The sequence below is a fragment of the Giraffa tippelskirchi genome, chromosome 5, assembly GCF_054371585.1.
Source record: "Giraffa tippelskirchi isolate mGirTip1 chromosome 5, T2T-mGirTip1v1.2.pri, whole genome shotgun sequence".
Taxonomy (NCBI): Eukaryota; Metazoa; Chordata; class Mammalia; order Artiodactyla; family Giraffidae; genus Giraffa; species Giraffa tippelskirchi.
This window is the reverse complement of record NC_137279.1, coordinates 4,590,387-4,610,895: the sequence shown is the minus strand read 5'-3', so window position 1 is coordinate 4,610,895 and position 20,509 is coordinate 4,590,387. Positions and strand designations below refer to the sequence as shown.

Genomic DNA, 20,509 nt, shown 5'->3' with positions numbered 1-20,509 from the left:
ATTGCACGGCATCAAATGCCATTATATTTAAGACAAACAGAGCATAGTCTTTTTTTTTTTTCACAGAGAGTGGAATTTAAGCCTGGGAGCCTCACGCAAATAACTGGCCACAATCTGTTAAGTCTGATGAAAACCCCTGCTGTTTCCTTAGTTTCTCTTTGCCAGTGCCCTGCATAGACATTCAATAGATTTGAAGTTGCCATAAATTTCTTAACTGCTATTCAAAAGCAAAATAGGGGAAAAAATGAAAACAGAAACCATTTTCATTGTTGTGAAGAAAAAATAAAATCGATCTCTAATGGTCCCTGATAGACGTTACCAAAAATTCCAGTCTGTCTGTCAAGCCCCCCAAATGCATCCTTCTGTGATAGAGGTGGCCGTGTTCCTGTCAACATTCACAGGGTGGCCGTGTTCCTGTTAACATTCACTCTGTGACTTAGAAAGGGGAGGCGTCAGGACTAAGGAGAGGCTAAGACTGTAGCAAGTCTGCTTGGTGAGCAGCGCAGATGGTCTTACACTAAGCCCCACTGATCCAGCACCCAGACTGAGTCCCACAGCCTCTGCCTGAAGGAAGAAGGTGACACACTTTTGGAAAATGGTAGAAAATCATCAGAAACTGGTCCTGTCAACCTAGCAGGTGTTTGGATGGATATCCCTTTTTCTACAGGAAAATGTTTGGAGCCAGGACACAAGGTTTTCACATTTTAATGGCAATGCTCATAGGTAACTCACTCTTTTCTTATTACTTGTGTAAGGTGATTGGTACCATTGTTACAGTGTTTAAGATGGTTATTTAGCAACTAGTGTGAATGCTATATTAGAGATTACTATCAACTGAAAATTACAAGTTTTGAGTAGCAAAGTAATGAGTAAAGGGAATACTTAGGCAACGAGTCCTTGGACTTTAATTTTTTCTTGATTTCTATTTATTAAAATAAAGAAAACACCTGAGTCATTTAAAATAAAGAAAGATGAAACTTACTTGTATATAAGTTTTTGTAGAAATAATTTTCTATTAGACATTTCATTAGGTATGACTTTCTGTAAAGTGGGAATGTAGCAAAGGTCATTTAACAGTTCATGATATTTATATTAAAGATAAAGTCTATGTCCTTTTTAACCATGAATATAATTTATTCTTATGTAAATATGGAGTATTCCAGATAATATGAATTTTCGCTATCTTGATAATTTTTTACATACAATCCTATCATAGAATCAGATATTCGAATAAAAGAATTTTAGAAAAGTAAAAGGAAGTGACCTTTTTGAATTAAATGAATAGACTTCACATAAACAACATAACAGCTTTAAGCAATCCACCTCGTACTTTAAATACAAGGACATAAATAACCAGTTCATTGTCAACTAAAATACCCATTAAGAAGACTGAATGACACAGGTAATCCCACAAATATTCCTTAATCCTTTTATCTTGATTGACAGCAGATATCCTTTGCCAAGCCAGTCAAATAGCCCATAAAAGAAGTTTCAGTCTCTCTTCCCATTTTAATTTTCTAAGTTCATGAAATATTATGCACTGGAGAAGGAAATGGCAACCCACTCCGGTATTCTTGCCTGGAGAATCCCGGGGACGGCGGAGTCTGGTGGGCTGCCGTCTATGGGGTCGCACAGAGTTGGACACGACTGAAGTGACTTAGCAGCAGCAGCAGCAGCAGCAACCTTATTTTATGTTGGAGATGTCAATAGAACAGATTTTAAGCAAAGTGAAAGCATAAATTATCTTTCTACTTTTAATATCTAATTCTGCTTACTTTCTTCAGATTATTGACCTAAATACAGACTTTCTCTCTTTTTCTCCCCATGATGGTAGTAAAATCTAAAACTAGTTTTTCTTGTTTATATTTAAAGGAAACACATACTAATAATCAAGTGATTGGTAGTTATTTTGTGAAAGATGAAATCTATAAATTTTAGGAGTTGCAAGATAAAATACAGTAAGCAACCATAAAGAAATACCACTCTCTGTACTTATTTGCTGACCAAAGATAAATGAAAGGAGACTGTAAATTATAAAGAAATAAGTGTCTGACTCCAGACCCTCATGATCTTAGGTGTGGATGATTCTCACGACTGCCGAGCATCTTCCTGTCTCTGGTTTCCCCCCGCTTCACTCTGGTGCAGGTCCCGTGGGATGGGTCTCTAGGAGAAATCAGGTCGGTCTTCCATTCATCAACCACCAGTTTAATCCCCATCGCCTTCCAAAAATTAATGAATTAATTAATTGAAACAAAACACCCTCAGTGCCAGGCCTTCTCTAATCTGGCTACATTTAATCTTTCTAACTTGCTTTTCCTGCATAAACCCTCCATGCCAACTAGATTGCCAAGCACGCTGTCACCTCTCAGTGTCTAATGGTTTTCCATGAAGCAGTTTTTGTCGATTCGGTTATTTCTGCACGTGTCTTTGCCAATCTGATCCATACTTGAAAACCTGTCTTAAATTCTGTCTCCACAAAATCTTCCCAGTCCAGCCCATCCTGAAGATCGCTCTCTCTCCAGAGCAGCCGTTGTTCATACAATTCACTACAATTACACCCTGTTCAGTGTTCTTGCTAGTGTTGTCTTGAGTTACACTTTCATTTAATTTTTCACACATTTGCCTTATTTTTCCATTAAACTAGTGAGGGTGGGAGTCAGTTTTTATTCCATGTTATCCACAGTGTTTTTTATATGCAGTAGATATGTAATCAATATTTATTGATTGATTGGATTTAAACTTTTTAGTTTTCACAACTAAAGATTTACAACCATCTCTCATTCAATGCTTTTTCCTTAAAACCTGGCTTGTTGTTCAGTCACTCAGTCATGTCCAACTCTTTCTAACCCCGTGGACTACAGCACGCCAGTCTTTCCTGTCCTTCACTATCTCCTGGAGTCTGCTCAAATTTATGTCCATTAAGTCAATGATGCCATCCAACCATCTCATCTTCTGTCGTCCCTTTCTCCTCCTGCCCTCAATCTTTCCCAGCATCTGGGTCTTTTCCAATGACTTGGTTCTTTGCATCAGGTGGCCAAAGTATTGGAGATTCAGTTTCAGCATCGGTCCTTCCAGTGACTATTCAGGGATGATTTCCTTTAGGATTGACTGGTTTGATCTCCTTGCAGTCCAGGGGACTCTCAACAGTCTTTTCCAACATCACAGTTCAAAAGCATCAATTCTTTGGTGTTCAGTCTTCTTTATGGTCCAACTCTCACATCTGCACATGACTCCTGGGACAACCATAGCTTTGACTATATGGACCTTTGTCAGCAAAGTGATGTCTCTGCTTTTTAATACGCTGTCTAGGTCTGTCATAGCTTTTCTTCCAAGGAGCAAGTGTCTTTTAATTTTATGGCTGCAGTCACCATCAACAGTGATTTTGGAGCCCAAGAAAATAAAGTCTGGCTTGGCTAAATCTTCTCAAATGTTCGCCTAGTTTGATCCTTACTTATTATCCATACATTCTTTGAGAACCTGCTATAAGCAATGCATTTTCTGTATTTGCACAAATACAAGTTTTCTTATTCCATTATGCTGTAAGCATATTGAGGCCTGGCCTGTGTATTCTGCTTTGCGCCTCTCACAATCCTCTGTGAGGCTCAGAATAGGTATCTTATAAATTTAAGAAAACAGTAAATTAAAACTTCAACTAAGGGGTGAAAAAAGACTTCCCAGGTGTCACTAGTGGTACAGCACCCATCTGCCAATGCAGGAGACATAAGAGACTGGGGTTTGATCCCTGGGTTGGGAGATCCCCTGGAGAAGGGCATGGCAACCCACTCCAGGATTCTTGTCTGAAGAATCCCGTGGACAGAGGAGCCCGGTGGGCTACAGTCCGTGGCCTTGCAAAGAGCAGGACACAACTTATCAGTGTGTTGCTCCTTAGAGTCGCAGTGACTCAGCACAGCACATCGCAGTGGGTCAGAATATGGTTGCTTCAGGAACCAACGTGAATTTTGAGAGACTATAGTGCAGAAGGTCAAAATCAAGACAGGTGACAGACTTTAGGTTCATTACAAGGTTTTGTGAAAGCTCCCAGGAGGCAGCCTGAAGGAGCGAGTCTGTGCAGAGATTTCTCTGGAGAAACTGGCCGCTGTGCCAAGCTGGAGCCCAGCCCTCACGTGCCAGATTGGGGGTTACATTCTAAGCACAACCAGCCAGAGTGGCTCCAAGGAGATCCCAGTCTCACCTAAATTTGTGGGAAGAGCAGGAGCGGCAACTTAGCCTAGATTTTCCACCTACCTGAGGAACCTAGAGGTGAAAGGGCGTGACCGGGGCCACAGGAGGAAGAGAGGAGGGCGATGGGGATGCTGCTGGGCTGGGCTGGGCAGCGACCCGCTTCCCCTCCACTTGTGAAGCAGAGCCTGTGGACCTGGGAATCTTGGGGAATCACGGGAGGGGGTGTCAGCCCGTGGTCAGTGTGAAACGGGTCCTGGTCCTTCTTAGAAGGTTCGGGAACGCCAACAGACAGACCGAGCGGGTGAAGTGGAGTAAACCTCAGGAAATTCGTAGGGAAGGGGCTGGTGGAGGGGCGACTGGAGAGCAAGGCCTGCTGGCAGCGCTCTGGAGTCTTCACTGGAGCAACGGAGACCAAGGGCCCAGCAAAGAGCCCCCAGAATAAAAGTCCCCCTGAAGCACCTGCCAGTCTCAGGGAGTGTGGAGCATCTACCGCCGGCACCCGGCAGGGAAACCTTCTGAAGCCTTCTGACACTCGGGCAGAAGTCTAGAAGGGTGGGGGGGTGGAGCGGAGGGAAAAAGAAGGGGGGAACTCTTCCAAGTCATTTCCAAGACAGCCTGACGTCCACCTAGCAGACGGAGAAAGAAGATTCAATTCTGAAATGTACCGAAACTTCATGGTTCTTATGACAAGTATAGGTTTTAAAAATATGACCTTAAGACTATTATTACTCAAGGTTGAGCAGAAAAGACTTGAAGTCTGCTGGAGAGTTTTTTCAAGCTTTTACCCCCCACCCCATTAAATATGTTGGAAGGCACAATGGGTGGGGACAAGGTGTTTCACTTTGATTATAGCTCATGAGTTGTTCAGTATTCCTCTTAATTAAATGCTTGCAGACTAATTTTTTTCGGTGCTCAAAATCCTGTGAAAATCAAATCTAAGTAAAATATCTTCTAACAATAAGGTTTTAGAAGAACTTGTTGTAAGTTCAGTTAAATGAAACTTGCCTTAGAACTCTCCTTCAGATTATAGCCTGTAATTCCTATGTCAGCTCTCTATTACCGATAAGGATGATTATTTTTTGATTGTTTGTTCAGTCACCAAGTTATGAATGACTCTTTGTGACCCCGTGGACTGCAGCATGCCAGGATTCCCTGTCCTTCACTATCTCCCGGAGTTTGTCCAAGTTCTTGTCCATTGAGTCGGTGATGCCATCCAACCATCTCATCCTCTGCCACCCCCTTCTCCTGCCCTCAATCTTTCCCAGCATCAGGGTCTTTTCCAGTGAGCCAGCTCTTTGCATCAGGTGGCCAAAGTCTTAGAGATTCAGCTTCAGCATCAGTCCTTCCAATGAATATTCAGGGTTAATTTCCTTTAGGATTGACCTCTTTGATCTCCTTGCTATTGATGGGACTCTCGAGTCTTCTCCAACACCACGATGCAAAAGCATCAGTTCTTCAGTGCTCTACTTTCTTTCTGGTCCAGCTCTCACATTCATACATGACTATTGGAAAGACCATAGCCTTGACTATTATGGACCTTTCTTGACAAAGTCATGTCTTTGCATTTTAATATGCTGTCTAGGCTTGTCATAGTTTTGCTACCAAGAAGCAATCGCCTTAATTTCATGGCTGCAGTCACCATCTGCAGGGATTTTAGAGCCCAAGAAGAAGAAATCTATGATGATTCCATATTATAACAAACAAATCCATTCAATTTAGTTTTACTTTGTCTACTCATCCAGTTTTTTTATAACATATACCTGCTCAGCCCTGTGCAGGGACTGTTGGAGACTCTAAGATTGTGATATGTTCCCTCTTTTCATGGAGCTTGAAGTACTTTTGGATTAACAAAATTGTATGAAAGTAATTCACATAGAGTAAAATATAAGTACAATAGGGTTCAGTCGAGGGTCTAAACATATGGTACCCAAATGACCAGGGGCACAGATTAACATTGGGTAAATTTACCTGAAAATAGACATAAAAAGAGCACTTTGGGCTTTGGATTAGATCAGGATAAATTCAGTATGAACATTTTAATCACCTTACAATGGTCATCATTAATCAATTCATTCAAAAATTAATTTCCAAGCACCAAACATGGTGGCGGCATCGTACTGTGGTTTAGACATGCACTGTTGAATAAAACAGTTTCCCTTCTCTCATGAAGAGTGAGACTCCAGCCTAACATGCTGTCCCAGTAAATCTCTCATTATGGAGAGTTGTGCAATTTGTCAGTCACTCCGTATGCCTACACTTTCTAAATAATTTCTCTCAATGATGACAGTGCTACTTGATTTTGTCATGAGAGAATCATTCCTTTTGTTACTATGTTTTGATTATAGCCAACACTTATGAAGTAGTTATTTATATATCAAGCAATGTTATGAGTATCTGATGTGTGTTAACTCAATCTTTAAAAAGCCCTGGGCTGCAGGTACTATCATTAACCCCATTTTGTAGATCAGAAGACCTAGACACAAAAAGTAAATGTAACCTGCTCACTATCTTAGCTGGGATTCAAACCCAGCTTTATCAATATGGGAGCCTTTGAGTAAATTTAAAAAGCAGGCATTTAGGCATGGAGTTCATTGGGAAAGTTAGACAGACATGTTAGTAATAACAATAAACAAGAATGCACTAAATTATCAATTAAAAAGAGATAGTTTCCCATTTCATTTTAAAAACCAGATTGTAGAAGTGCTTTGGAATTTAGACACCAGTCTTTGTAAGCTTCAGAGAGCTGAGCCCATGTGCCCTGAAGACCTCGGGATCGTTCAGTGAGTGCAGACATGTAATGCGGATGACGGTGTTGGCCAAACTGTGCAAGTGCTATACACGCCTCAGTTTCTGTCAGCGCCGTTTGTTCATTTGAACTTCATTAAAAAGCAACAGCCATCACTCTTATAAAGTGTTATGTTTCCTTTTGTTACTTGGATTAGACGAATTCTAGTAGAACTCATTTAATGGATTCTCTAATCAGGCATCGTTTTTTGACTTAAGAGTCAGGAAGAAGAGTAAGAGAAAGGGAAGAAGCTAGAAGCCAGAGCTTGTTGTTGGACAGATTTCACAGTTTATACTAGAATCGTGGTGAGCAGAAGAGGGGACCCTCTATCCTCAGAAGCCTCTGTAGAGAGAGGTGTCTGCACTGTCTGTGTGTCTAGGGATTATGTTCTTGTTCTTTAGTTGCTGAGTCATGTCCAACTCTTTGTGAGCCCATGGAGTGTAGCCCACCACGCTCCTCTGTCCATGGGATTTCCCAGGCGAGAATACTGGAGCAGGTTGCCATTTCCTTCTCCAGGGCACCTTCCTGACCCAGGGATCAAACTCACATCTTGTGCATTGGCAGGCAGATTCTTTACCATCTGAGCCACCAGGGAAACCACTAGGGATTATGGGGAGTTGCCAAAAATGGAGAAGGCAGATCGCTGTTTCCAAGTAGAACAGAGTGAAATTTGCAGCCCAGGGCGGCATAAACCATATCTGGGAATTAAGTCCCCAAACAAATAGCTTGTGTCTAGATTTGATCCCAATAGCAATCTCTCTCTTCTAGAAAAATTGTTACGATATTCAGTGTCACATATGTGTCTGTCAGTGATAATTTGAATCAGCCACTCTACGTGGCAAGGAGCCGATTTCTAGAGGAAGAATTCCAGGCTTGCTGTGACTGCACTTCCACGCACCTCACAGGCAGAATGATGACATCCTCGATCACAGTTCACACTTCTCTCTGTTACAGCCGTAAACCTGAGCCCGTCTGCACCTCCGCAAGATTCTTCATGAAGATTACGTGAGGTGTCTGTGTTCGATCTGATTGTATGTAACTCGGGTCTGTTCTTTGTCCTTGAACAGGAGTCCACTGTGAAGAGGACGTGGACGAGTGCTTGTCCAGCCCTTGCCACAATGGCGGCACTTGTGAGAACTCGCCTGAGGGTTACACTTGCCACTGCCCGTTTGATCCCCATTCTGGAGTCTTCTATGGAGGCAGGGACTGCTCCAATATTCTCCTGGGCTGTGCTGATCGTCCGTGTCTAAACAATGGGACGTGCGTCCCTCACGTCCACGACGGCCGGCACGGATTCGACTGCCTGTGCCCCTCTGGCTACACCGGGTCACGGTGTGGAACTGTCACCACGCTGTCCTTTGAGGGTAGCAGCTTCCTGTGGGTCTCAAGTGGCTCAGCTCTGGCCCAGGACTCAGGCTGTACCGTAGCCCTCAGGTTCCAGACCGTCCAGCCGGCAGCCCTGCTGCTCTTCCGGGGTGACGGGGACACGTTTGTGATACTGGAGGTGCTGGCTGGCTTCGTCCACTTGACCATTCAAGTTGGCGATCAGCCGAAGGTGGTCCTGCTCATCCCCCAGGACATCAGCGATGGAGGGTGGCACGCGGTGGAGGCAACGTTTGCAGAGGCTGTGACCCTCGCCCTACGCGACGATCCTTGCACGGGGACATGCATCGCTAGGGCTCCTTCTCCGTTTGAACGTGATGTGTCATCAGCGTGTGCTCTCCAGAACTCCTTTTTGGGGGGTTTACCAGAAGGAAGAGCCCACAGTGGTGATGCTCTGCTTAATGTCTCTAAGATACCATCTGCACCTTCACTCGTAGGCTGCCTCCAAGACGTGCACCTGGACTCAAATGCCATCACCGCGGAGAATGTCTCATCCAACCGGTCTCTGAACGTCAGGGTGGGCTGCACCCGAAGGGACTGGTGTGAGAGCCAACCGTGTCACAACAGAGGACGCTGCCTCAACCTGTGGCTCGGTCACCGCTGTGAGTGCCACAGGCCCTACCGTGGCCGCAGCTGTCATGGAGGTGAGGGGGCTGGGGGCTGGGGGGGCCGGCGGCTCAACGGCCAGGCTGCTCCTGACGGTGATGACCCTGCAGGACCCTGCTGCTGCCTGCCTGCTGAAGGGAAATGGAGGAGGCCAGGGGTGTGCGCTAGTCTCAGTGAATGCATCCCATGCCAGGGTTTCAGCCACGCAGAGAAGTGAAAACTAACCCCATAGCTCCCATCCAAGCGGGTTTCCTTCTTGGTGTTTACAAAATGCTACTACAATCTTATCATTTGTGGTGTATCGGAAATTTATTGTAAATCTTACTTGAAAGGGAAACAGCCTTTTGGAAAAAATAGGCCATGAAACTAGTCAATACCAGGCCCTAGCTCAATGGCTCGTGCATAGTAGGTTCCTAAGACAGTTACTTTCTTGCCCTCCTTTCTATGCAGTTCACACTTGCTCCAAAATCGTGCCTCAGTTTAGCACTTTACAAACCACCAGTTTTATTCAAAGGTGTATTTTTAAGAGTTGCATTGGAGAAAACAGGTATTCTACTTACGTGCCCAAGAAAGAAAATATTTTTAAAAAGTAACGACATGGAAGCTGGGTAGATGTCATAAACTAACTGATTTAATTTCTCCAGCAGATGAGTTTGAAATGCACTTCGAAAGCCTTACTTCCAACATCGTTCCAAAGATTGCTGTTGATAGTGATCAATACATACCTATTTCTTTTTATTATGATTCTTTTGCACTGAAAATGTCAGAAAGGTAATTGCAACAGACTGCTTTGAAGTGCAGCTGTAATTCACCCCAAGATTTGAGAGTAACTTGAGAAAGGACAACATCTGGTAAATAGTCTTCTGTGCTTTATATGAAGCACAATTGAAACCAGCCTTGGTCTATGCCTGACTCCATGTATGAAGGGCTGAGAATCATTAGACACTATTCACGGGCCTCCCCCTGACCACAATGTTCATTACAAATCACGGACCTGCTTGACAATGAGGTCTGGCATCTACTAGCTGTAAGTAATATTTTAAATGGAATGGCAAGTTGTTTCGAGATTTTTTTTTTTAAGGAGAAAGGGGGAAATTATACTGCAGCAATGTTCAGTTTTTGAAGAAAAATCTAATTGACCCAAGGCAATATTTTTACTACATATACAAAATAACAAACAGATGCTGAGTCATTTTGACCAGCTTCCAAGTGCGGTGACCCGTGAGGTTACTACTGACTGCAGTGATGCTAACTGTCCGGGTAAATAGATCCAAGAGATGCCAGTCTCGTGGGTTCTGGTTTGCTTTATTTTTTCCAGCTTGGAAAACTCACAGTCTTGAAACCCAGTTCCTGAGTTGGTTGCCTGTCTCCTGTCTTCCTCCAAGTTCCTTCTCCCCCACCCTGCTGCCCCCACCCCTCCACTATTTGAAACTGGTTCATCCTCATGAAAAAGCTTCAGAAGATATCTCCTTAGGGAGAAAGTTTTGTAAAGTCTTCTCTTTCTGAAATTCTTGGTATAAGTGTAAGAAAAGTTATATTTCGGATATCACCCCTTAGTCATAAATTCAAAGCATCCTTGTGTGCATTCCGTCACTCAGTCCGACAGAATGTCTGACTCTTTGTGACCCTGTGGATGACTGTAGCCTGCAAGGCTCTTGTGTCCATGGGATTCTCCAGGCAAGAATACTAGAGTGGGAAGTCATGCCCTCCGCCAGGGGATCTTCCTGACCTAGGGATCGAACCCGCATCTCTTAAGTCTCCTACATTGGCAGGCAGGTTCTTTACTACTAGCGCCACCTGGGAAGCCCCAAAGTGTCCTGTATTTGCTGTCATCTTTGAGGAATGTTTGCTGGGGAATTTATTCCCGTCACAGAAGATGCTTGCAAGCTACATGGGACAACCTGGAATCTTTCTGTCATTGTACACAGACGTTCAGGAGGGAGGAGATGTGCTACAAAGTACAGGGTGAACTTCCCCAGGTCTTGATCCTGGCCTAGTGTTTCCCGAACATGGTACCATTGCAAGGAACAGACAGACTGGACGGAGAATTTAGCTGGCTGACTAAACATGAAAGACAGAGGGGCTTCCTATATTGTAAGGCTGATCTTTTAAAAATAATCAAGTGTCTCAATAAGAAGAGTTCAAAGAAAACTTTCTCAAAACTTGTCTTCAAGTGTCTACGATTCCTTATGGCATCATTTTTTGATGCTCCATATCAGTGTATCTTGTCATCCCAGCTGTGTCCAGGAACAGGGAGCTTCCAAGATACCGTTCAGTATAATGTGTCACTGATCTCATTCCTTCTAGAGGATGTTTCATTAACAGAGGCAATTGACATATGTTTTATCTTCAGTCATACATCTAAACTTTGAGACTCTTACCCTCTTGGAATTAGAGCTTCTTAGACGTGGGACAGACTTCACTCCATGACTGAGTTTTTATACAGTCGTGCGTGCCAAGTGTAGTGGCCCAAAACTCTGCTTATGCACCATCAGGAGGGAGGACCCATTCATCCTCTGTCTTCCCAGAAATCCCCTAAAAGTTGTTTCTTGGTCCTGAAATAATGTAGGATGACCTACACTTCCATTCATTGGCTGCATTGTAACTCGTGAAGCCAGTGCCAACCTTGCTTACGTGTGTTCTCCATGAGAACACAAATATTTGGAGAAAAGTCTTGTATTATCCAGGCCGTCATGCCTATCATGCTAAACGTGCCCAGCTTCTTCTGATGCTTTCCTTATGGGCTCGTTTTCAGACTCTCCATTGGCTGCTTGCTTGCTTGGGAATAAATGTGCTTATCTGGCTCCTAGATGGGCCTGGGAGTGCAGAGTGCCATGGGGCTGTGGCCTCCTCATTCTGGAGAACGTTCTTCTATTCTGCAGCCTAAGATCACACTGACCTTTGGGCAGCCGCACCCTGTGATAGGCTCACTTTGAGTTGTTCTCACTGATGGTGCCGCAGAGTTCTGCTTCTTCCACCCTAAACCAGTGAAGTGCGTTTAGACCCAAGTGGCTTTTATTTATTCTCAATAAATTTCTTCTTGTTGCAGTCCATCAATCATTAAAACTTGAAGTTACTTTTCAGCCGTATTTGTCATCCCTCTCCAGGACACATCAACAACACATAGGAGACTCATTCTTTCCGTGTCCCCAGACGAGTCACGTATGGCGTCAGGTGCCTCTAAAATCATGTACTAAATCACGTGCCCTGACTACGTGCTTGTGACTTCTGAAGATGAACAGGACTGCTGAAGAGTCAAGCTTCTGAGAGAAAGAAACAGCTCTGTGTTCTGTCTTTTTAATCTGGATCCACAAAGTGATGCTGTAGGCATCCCAGGATGACCAGTGAGGACCACCCCTGAGCTGAGTGATTCTGTGCATATTCCCAAACCTCGGGAACTTCAAGAGCCAGGTTTCCTTATTAAACATTTTATCTCATATGAAAGTGCTGCTGTGTGTTCAGAGATGTTAGCCTCTTCAAACGGACTGTTAAATCTAATGGTGCGCTTTGAAAGACACCTGTAGCTCCCTGGAGCAGGTGGTCTCCAAATGCAGATTCAAGCTGTAATGATCCTGTAAGAAATCAAGACAGAATTCTGAAAGTGCAGCCTTTTATGCGGGAGGTCTTCAAACACAATGGTTGCCTGAGCAAGTTTCACTGTAATTCAGCTAAACTAAAATATGTCCTACCTTTGTTCAAACTTCAATGGAACCACATGACAACATTAAAATATGTTGGAATATGCCGTTTTTCTGGGTAGGATGGGGATGTGAAGACTTGAAGATGGTAATATCTTTAAGGTGATGCCCTTGTCAAGAGCATCAGTGATTTCCAGGTTGCCAAATTCAGCAGTCAATTTTCAGTCCCCATCTGCCTTGACTGCTCAGCAACCATTACCATAGTTGAATACCCCCTCTTCCTGAAACGTTTCCCTGGTGGCTTAGCTAGTAAAGAATCCACCTGCAATACAGGAGACCCCCAGTTCGATTCCTGTTTCAGGAAGATTGGCTGGAGAAGGGACAGGCTAGGCTACCTACTTCAGCATTCTTGGGCTTCCCTGATGGCTCAGCTGGGAAAGAATCCACCTGCAATGTAGAAGACCTGGGTTTGATCCCTGGGTTGAGAAGATCCCCTGGAGAAGGGAAAGGCTACCCACTCCAGTATTCCGGCCTGGAGAATTCCTGGACTGTATAGTCCATGGGGTTGCAAAGAGTCGGACATGACTGAGTGGCTTTCACTTTCACTTTTCTTTTCTTCCTGAAAACCCTTCCCTTCCTAGGCTTGGGGCATCACTCTCTGGGTTCTCTATCTTACTCATTTATCGGCTCCTTTACCTCCACATGTCTGCTGCTTAAGGGCTCAGTTCTTGGACTTCTTCTCTCTCTAGATTCATGTTCTTGGTGATCACATCCAGTCTTATGGCTTTAAAAGCCATGTGTACACTGGAAAATCCAAAATTACTATGGCTCGTGCCGAGTGTTTCCCCTGAACCTCTATATCTAACTGCTGACTAGACATTTCCACGTGGATATCTAAAAGGACATCTTAAATTTAATATGGAATCCCATTCCTGGCCACCCAAATCTGTTCCTCCCGTTTCTCTTCTCCATCTCTGCAAATGGAAACTCAGTGCTTCTAGTTACTTGGACCAAATGCCTCGGAGATGAACTTGCCCCCAGAAGATCCTGTTGGTTCTACCAAAACATTCCCAGAATCTGATCACTTCTCCCCATCTCCACCATGACCACTGATCCAAGCCACCGTCATTTCTTTCCTGCATTTCTGCAATATCTTTCCTTTCTTTGGGGTTTTTCTCAAATAATACCTTCTCAGAGCTGTTCCCCAATGACTCCCTTTAAAATGACGGCTCCGCTTCTACCCCCAGCTCTCTCTAGTCCCATTGTCTGATTGACTTATTTCATACCAAAAAACCTGTCACCGCCTGACATACCACATAACCTCTACCCAGCTGGAATACAAGCTTTAGGAGTACGAAAACTTTTGTTTCTACTATATCATTGATGCTGTTGAAGGTCAGTGTCCACTCATTTTCATGCTCCTCAAGGGTTTTCTTGTGGTGATGTACATCCATAGTATTACCACATCTGTGCATCAGAAACCTCTCTGCCCACAGGAAATTTTGGGTGAGTTCAAAACTCAGCTTTGTCCAACTTCTTTGTGCTCCATGCCTTTCCTTTACCCACCAAGGACCACAGGAGGAAGAGTCCTCCTCTTCCTTTGTTCAACTGCCTTACCTCTTATTACTCTCAGGGCTATCTTCCCAAGAGAGGATTTGCAAATCTAATTCTTGACTTCTGTCCTTTGCAAGGAATAATTAGGTTTACTGCCACTTGCTTGAGGATGCTCCCCACATAGCAAAGACGGCGATTGCTCAAATAGTCTGTTTACAAGTTATGGAGGAAGAACTCCTGCCCCCAAGACTTCTCCAGGCCCAGCTGGAGCCGGGTAGCATCTGGTCTTCCTCCTTTTAGCCCCACCTCTTCAGGGCAGTGAGGAGGAGGTGCGGAATTTCATCAGTGCAGAAATCTTCTCTTCCTCTTTGTGATCAGTGGACTTCAACTAAAAACTGTACACTGAAATCTAGTTATTTTCAGAATAAAGTAAACCCACAAGTTCAGAAAGTCAGGCTAAATTGTCATTCTATTGAATAACTCTGTCTTGAACTTTAAAAAATATAGCTGTATTTGTGTGTGTGTGTGTTTGTGTGTGTGTATACACATATATACATACATATTCATTATGGGTGTCCCTGGTGGCTTAGTGGTAAAGAATCCACCTGCCAATGCAGGAAATGTGGGTTCGATACCTGTGTCAGGAAGATCCCCTGGAGAAAGAAAAGACAACCCACTCCAGTGTTCTTGCCTGAGAAATCCCATGGACAGAGGAACCTGGCGGGCTAGAGTCCATGGTGTTGCAAAAGAGTCAGACACGACTTAGCGGCTAAACAACAACAACATATATGCACTGCAATATATATATATATATATATATATATATATATATATATATATATATATAATGTTTTGCTGCTTTTTACTTGTAAGTCTTAAGATGTTTCTTCTTTGCTTCTCCTCTATCTTGATATTAAAGAGTATGTGGCAGGCAGATTTGGCCAGGATGACTCTCCCGGATATGCTGTGTTTCATCTCGACGAGAATTACGCAGAGGACCTCACGCTCTCCATGCTTGTTCGAACGCGCCGTCCGGCCGGCTTGCTCCTAGCTCTGGGGAACGGCACTTACCAACACCTCCGTGTCTGGCTAGAGCATGGCAGGCTAGCGATGCTGACTCCAGGTTCGCCCAAATTACTAGTAACGTTTGTTCTCAGCGATGGAAATGTCCACTTGGTATCTTTGAAAATCAAGCCAAATAAAATTGAACTGTATCAGTCGTCACAAAATCTAGGATTTCTTGCTGCTCCTACGTGGAAACTCCAAACAGGAGATGTCCTCTACGTTGGCGGACTCCCTGACAGGCGAGAGACTGAGGTTAGTGGTGGATTCTTCAAAGGCTGTATCCAAGATATAAGGCTGAACAACAAAAACCTGGAATTCTTCCCAAATTCAACGAGCAGCGCAGCCCACAATGCCGTTCTTGTCAATGTGACCCAAGGCTGTCCTGGAGACAACCTGTGTGAGGTAGGATTGTTCATATGGACTTTGTCTGCGCTGTGTCCCCTCCCTCCTGAACCCCCCGCCCACCTCCCACCCCACCCCACCCCACCCCACCCCACCCCACCCCTCCAGGCTGTCACAGAGCACCAGCTTTGGGTTCCCTGCGTCATGCACCAAACTGTCACTGGCTGTTTTACCTATGGTAATATATATGTTTCAGTGCTATTCTCTCAAATCATCCCACCCTCTCCTTAATGTTTCTTACTGTTTTTGACATGGACCATTTTTAAAGTCTTTATTGAATTTGTTACAATATCGCTTCTGTTTTATATTCTGGTTTCTTGGCTGTGGAGTCTTGACTCCCTGATCAGTGATTGAACCCACACCACCTGTTTTGGAAGGGGAAGTCTTAGCCATTGGACCACCAGGGAAGTCCCTAGATCACATCTTAATAGAGCAATGGACATAAGTGCAGATGGAGCTCTCAGAAATCCTTTGTCAATGCTTCTGTTTTGATTACTTTGTGAGCAACCTTGTGAGGACTCAGATGATAACAATATGTTTCTGATTCAGAGGCGGGGCTCCTGGAGGGGCAGAGGTGTCACTCCATGGGGACCCAGAGGATCTAAGTACCAGCTTCACCGTTTGGCTTTTGATAGGATCTTGGAAGGGCTTCCCAGATGGCTTCGTGGTAAAGAACCCACCTGCCAATGTAGGAGACATAAGATACCCAGGTTCAATCCCTGGGATGGAAAGACTCCCTGGAGGAGGGCATGGCAACCCACTCCAGCATTCTTACCTGGAGAACCCCATGGACAGAAGAGCCTGGTGGGCACCAGTCTATGGGGTCACAAAGAGTCAGACACGACTGAAGCAGGCACACATGCACACACAGGGTCTTGGACCACGAAAGGGACCTCAGTTTCCTCACCAGGAGAAACGAGAGGTAAAGTCTCTAACTCAAATGATCATTAGTGTCATTGAAAGTGTTTGGTAATTTGTAAATTACAAAGACTATTATTATACCTTTGAAAATCTTCCTTGTGCTACAGGAGATCAATATTATATATTTTTCTTTATTTCCCTTTTCCTCTTGATGGTAGCAGTAAGTTTTATTCTACTTACCAGCCAACAGATATAAAAATGTTTGAAACATTTTTATAAATATTTATTATATTTAATAAATAAGGAGGAAAGTAGCATGAACAGATTCATGGGGTCTCTCTTGGCTCCTTTCCGCATTTAGCTGCCAGAGCTCCTTACGCCTGTGATTTCCTGTCTACACAGCCCAACCCCTGTCACCACGGAGGCGTCTGCTACCCGCTGTGGGACGACTTCTCCTGCTCCTGCCCCGCGAACACCGCCGGGAAGTCCTGCCAGGAGCTGCGCTGGTGTGAGCTCGGCCCGTGTCCCCCTGGTGCCCAATGCCTGTGGCTGCCTCGAGGATTCGAATGTAGGTGCGGCTCAGGCTTCTCGCCACCCACTCCAGCGGGGCGTTTCAGGTGTTGGATGAGTTGACCCAGAAGAACAGAGATGCACCCAGCTCAGCAGAGAAACTTGTGGCTGCTTCCCCCTGCGTGAGGGGTGGTGTAACAAACCTAAGTGCGCGTGTAGTCAACCAGAGCAACCTCGTGCCACATCCCGCCCCTGGGTTTCAGCGGGGCGGGGGGAGATGGTGGCCATAGCAACTCCAAGCCTACATCCTTGATGGGGAAGGCCGATTTCTAGAGAAAGGACCAGCCGGCTGATATTTGGCTTTTCCTTCCTCATTGCTGATGATGCAGAGTGAAAGCCCCAGAGGCAGCATGTTGCCATTGGTGAGCTCTGAGGCCTCCAGTGGCTCATCCGCCTCCACAATCTAAGGCTTCCTCTGTAAAGCAGGGGTAAAATGTCTGCTAGACAGGCACATAAATCTGTGTGTGTGTGTGTGTGTGAGATCATTGTATGACCTTGTGTGTAGCAGCCAAACACGTTAAGCACTCAGTTCATGTTTGCAATGAATATTTCCCTCAGTCAGAACAGTTTTCCTGCCCAAATTCAGCACTACTCAACAGTTTCCCAAATGTTAGCAAGCTGAACACTATCCTCACAATGTTGACATGTCCGCGTACTAGCAACACAATAATTTATAGTCTGTCTTTTCTTCTACTTGAGACAATGCACAGGTCAGTCTGTAGCCAACGCTTCATGTTTGAAGTCAACTCTCGTCTCTTTACCTCGTTTAATGAGTTTGCTTCTGAAATTTTTCTCTCGCCCACCAGCAGCATCATCCGTTCTCCCACCAGCGTATAAACATACTGTCAAAGCCTCATCACCAACTACTTCCGCTGATCCCCTTGGGGGATGCTCTGCACTCCCCCGCGTCCCCGCCAGCTACCTCCCATGTGCCCGCTCCTTTCCTCGTGGGAGAACCCCTCCGGGGGCTGGCCTCCACGTGCTCCTCGCGCCTGACTGCCCAGTGTTCTTTCCTTCACCCCATCAATCACGCTCCCACCCACCACCACCACCTCCACCCTGAATCCTCCCAGCCCGGAGCTTCACAGGCTGCCTCATCACTTCATTCCCTTTCCTACCCAAACGCCCTCTTCCCTGGCTTCATTTTTCTTCGTGGCTCTTACTATCCTTGGATGTTTTGTTTTATATGTATTTGTTCACTTGCTCATCATTTTTTCCTCCGTGGAATATAAGCTTCAAAAGAGAAGGAGGAATACCTCCTCTGGTTTCCTACCTTACTCCTAGCACTTAGAATAGTGCAAACACATAGGAGGCTGTCAGTAAATATCTGTTTAATGAACAACTTTTTTCTTCAATTTAGCTCAATATTTTCACTTAACTGCTCTAACTTAAAGTACATTTTCTGCATACAATTTTAAAAATATATAAAATACCTTGTAAAACACTGAACTAAAATAATAGTCTGGAGCTAAAGTGTAGATGGACCTCAGGCCCATTAACCGAGCCTGGAAGTGACTGAGGACAGGTATATATTTACTTTGATGTTTATGTATTTTAAGATGAGAGATCAGCTTATCAGCTGACGGGTGAAATGTATTGCATTGTGTATATATTTGGGGAGGTTTTCTTGAAGAATACACACATTCTCATGTTTCATATTTAAGAAATAATATACCACACATGGGGCTTTCCAGGTGGCGCTAGTGGTAAAGAACCCACCTGCCAATGCATGAGACATAAGAGACCCGGGTTCAGTCTCTGGGGTGGAAAGATCCCCCGGAAGGGGGCATGGCAACCCACTCTAGTATTCTTGCCTGGAGGATCCCATGGACAGAGGATCCTGGGGGCTACATACAGTCCATGGGGCTGCACAGCCTTGGACACGACTGAAGCAAGTTCTTGGACACGACTGAAGCAAGTTAGCACACATGCATGTGAATGCGTGCCACACACGTGAACAGAGCGTGATGAATTTGCATGAAGAATGAGATCAGGCCTCAAACATGACGCAGAATTTTAATGCCACCTTTTGCCTTGCTCGACCCTCTGAATTGCTTGCTTAAAATAGTTTACTACTTATTCCTTTTATTATTACTCTTTTGATAGAAGTACCAGAGTTGTTTGTCCCAGTTATGTTCTACAAAAGGGTTTAAATCATTCTGAATGACTTCATAGGGAAAAAAGAATAGGGTTTCTAAAAACAGTGGTGGTGTGAGAACCATACCCCAGGTGGGTGCTGTTGCCTTCTGTCTTCACGTGAAGGACTTGGATGCCTCAGAAGGGCATGGAGTCCTCTTCCTCGCTGGGCGTTGCCTCTGCACAAAGAGGAGAAAGTTTGCCTCTGACCTTTCACAGAGTCTCAGAAACATTGTTTACATATGATCTATCTTAATGAAGGAGGGGGGAAGGGAAATCAGTAGGAGGGGTGAACTTTTCCTACCCAGCAGATACCAGCTCTAGATCACTTTCGCTCTGTTGTTTGGGATCTCATGACCGTATGGTATGTTTTTCGAGTGAGGTGTGCTGAGAGGATAGTTCTGCTAGAGTAACTACTCTTGAGAGTACAGCTGGTACATTACCCGAATTTACCTTCAGTACCTAATCATTTCTATCTCTGCATCCTATCAGAAAAGAGAGATTTAAAAATTACAACCCGCCTTAGGTAGAGACGTGTGTGTTCTGATAAAGTTCCCTGAAGGAAGGGCAGAGTCTAAACGGCACCTGCGTGGCAGCTCTTACTCAGATCACAAGGAGTGACTTCCGCACGGTCAGCACGTCCGTGAGGCGACTTATGCAGCATGACAGACGCTATTGTTTGTTCAGGAGCTGGAGGAATAATGAGGTTTGTCATGTTAACACTTATGTTAACATGTTACATGTTAAAGCATGTAATGAGACACTTCTTGCTCTTTTCCTCCCTAATCGCATCCTGGCTGGAAAAAAAACAAAAAAACCCCACCACGGTCAAAAGCAATAAAATCAAGAGCAATGTTAATCCAGTCAAGTGATCCCCTTGAATTTACTCATGCTGAGGTTTCTAATCATTAACTCACTTTTCAGAATTAAGGACTGAGTTACTTTCATACATTATTCATTTAATATTTACTGAGCACCTACTCTATGCCAGACAGTGTTCCAGGCACAGGGCTTAGTGAGAACTGAGACGGAGAATGTCCAAGATCTCATAAAAGCTCATGTTCTAGTGAGGAAAGACAAGGAACAAGTAGGAAAATTTTTATTTACTATTATTATATTATGTATTGTTTTATATATAAAATATGAGTATTTTATACATTATTATAAAATATTAATATAAAATGTATATTTTATATATTATATAAAGAATCTGCCCATAATGTGGGAGACCCATGTTTGATCCCTGAGTTGGGAAGATCCCCTGGAGAAGGGAATGGCAGCCCACTCCAATATTCTTGCCTGGAGAATCCCATGGACAGAGGAGCCT

General features: G+C 44.4%; 2 protein-coding genes across 3 annotated transcripts in view; one reads left to right on the top strand and one right to left on the bottom strand.

Moving 5' to 3' along the window:
• Window positions 1-20,509, top strand: part of CRB1 (crumbs cell polarity complex component 1) — a 137,560-nt gene that overhangs the window by 75,077 nt on the left and 41,974 nt on the right. The window contains exons 6-8 of the mRNA XM_081495275.1: window positions 8,035-8,994; window positions 15,068-15,615; window positions 16,879-17,044. Coding sequence (XP_081351401.1) covers window positions 8,035-8,994; window positions 15,068-15,615; window positions 16,879-17,044 — 1,674 coding nt within the window. The remainder of the gene's footprint in view (window positions 1-8,034; window positions 8,995-15,067; window positions 15,616-16,878; window positions 17,045-20,509) is intronic.
• DENND1B (DENN domain containing 1B) overlaps window positions 19,047-20,509 on the bottom strand; it is a 363,581-nt gene continuing 362,118 nt past the window's right edge. For both annotated transcript variants that reach the window (XR_014055159.1, XR_014055160.1), the window contains 2 exons: window positions 19,786-19,872; window positions 19,047-19,361 (listed from right to left, as the gene is read on the bottom strand). The gene's annotated coding sequence lies outside the window, so the exon portion shown is untranslated. The remainder of the gene's footprint in view (window positions 19,362-19,785; window positions 19,873-20,509) is intronic.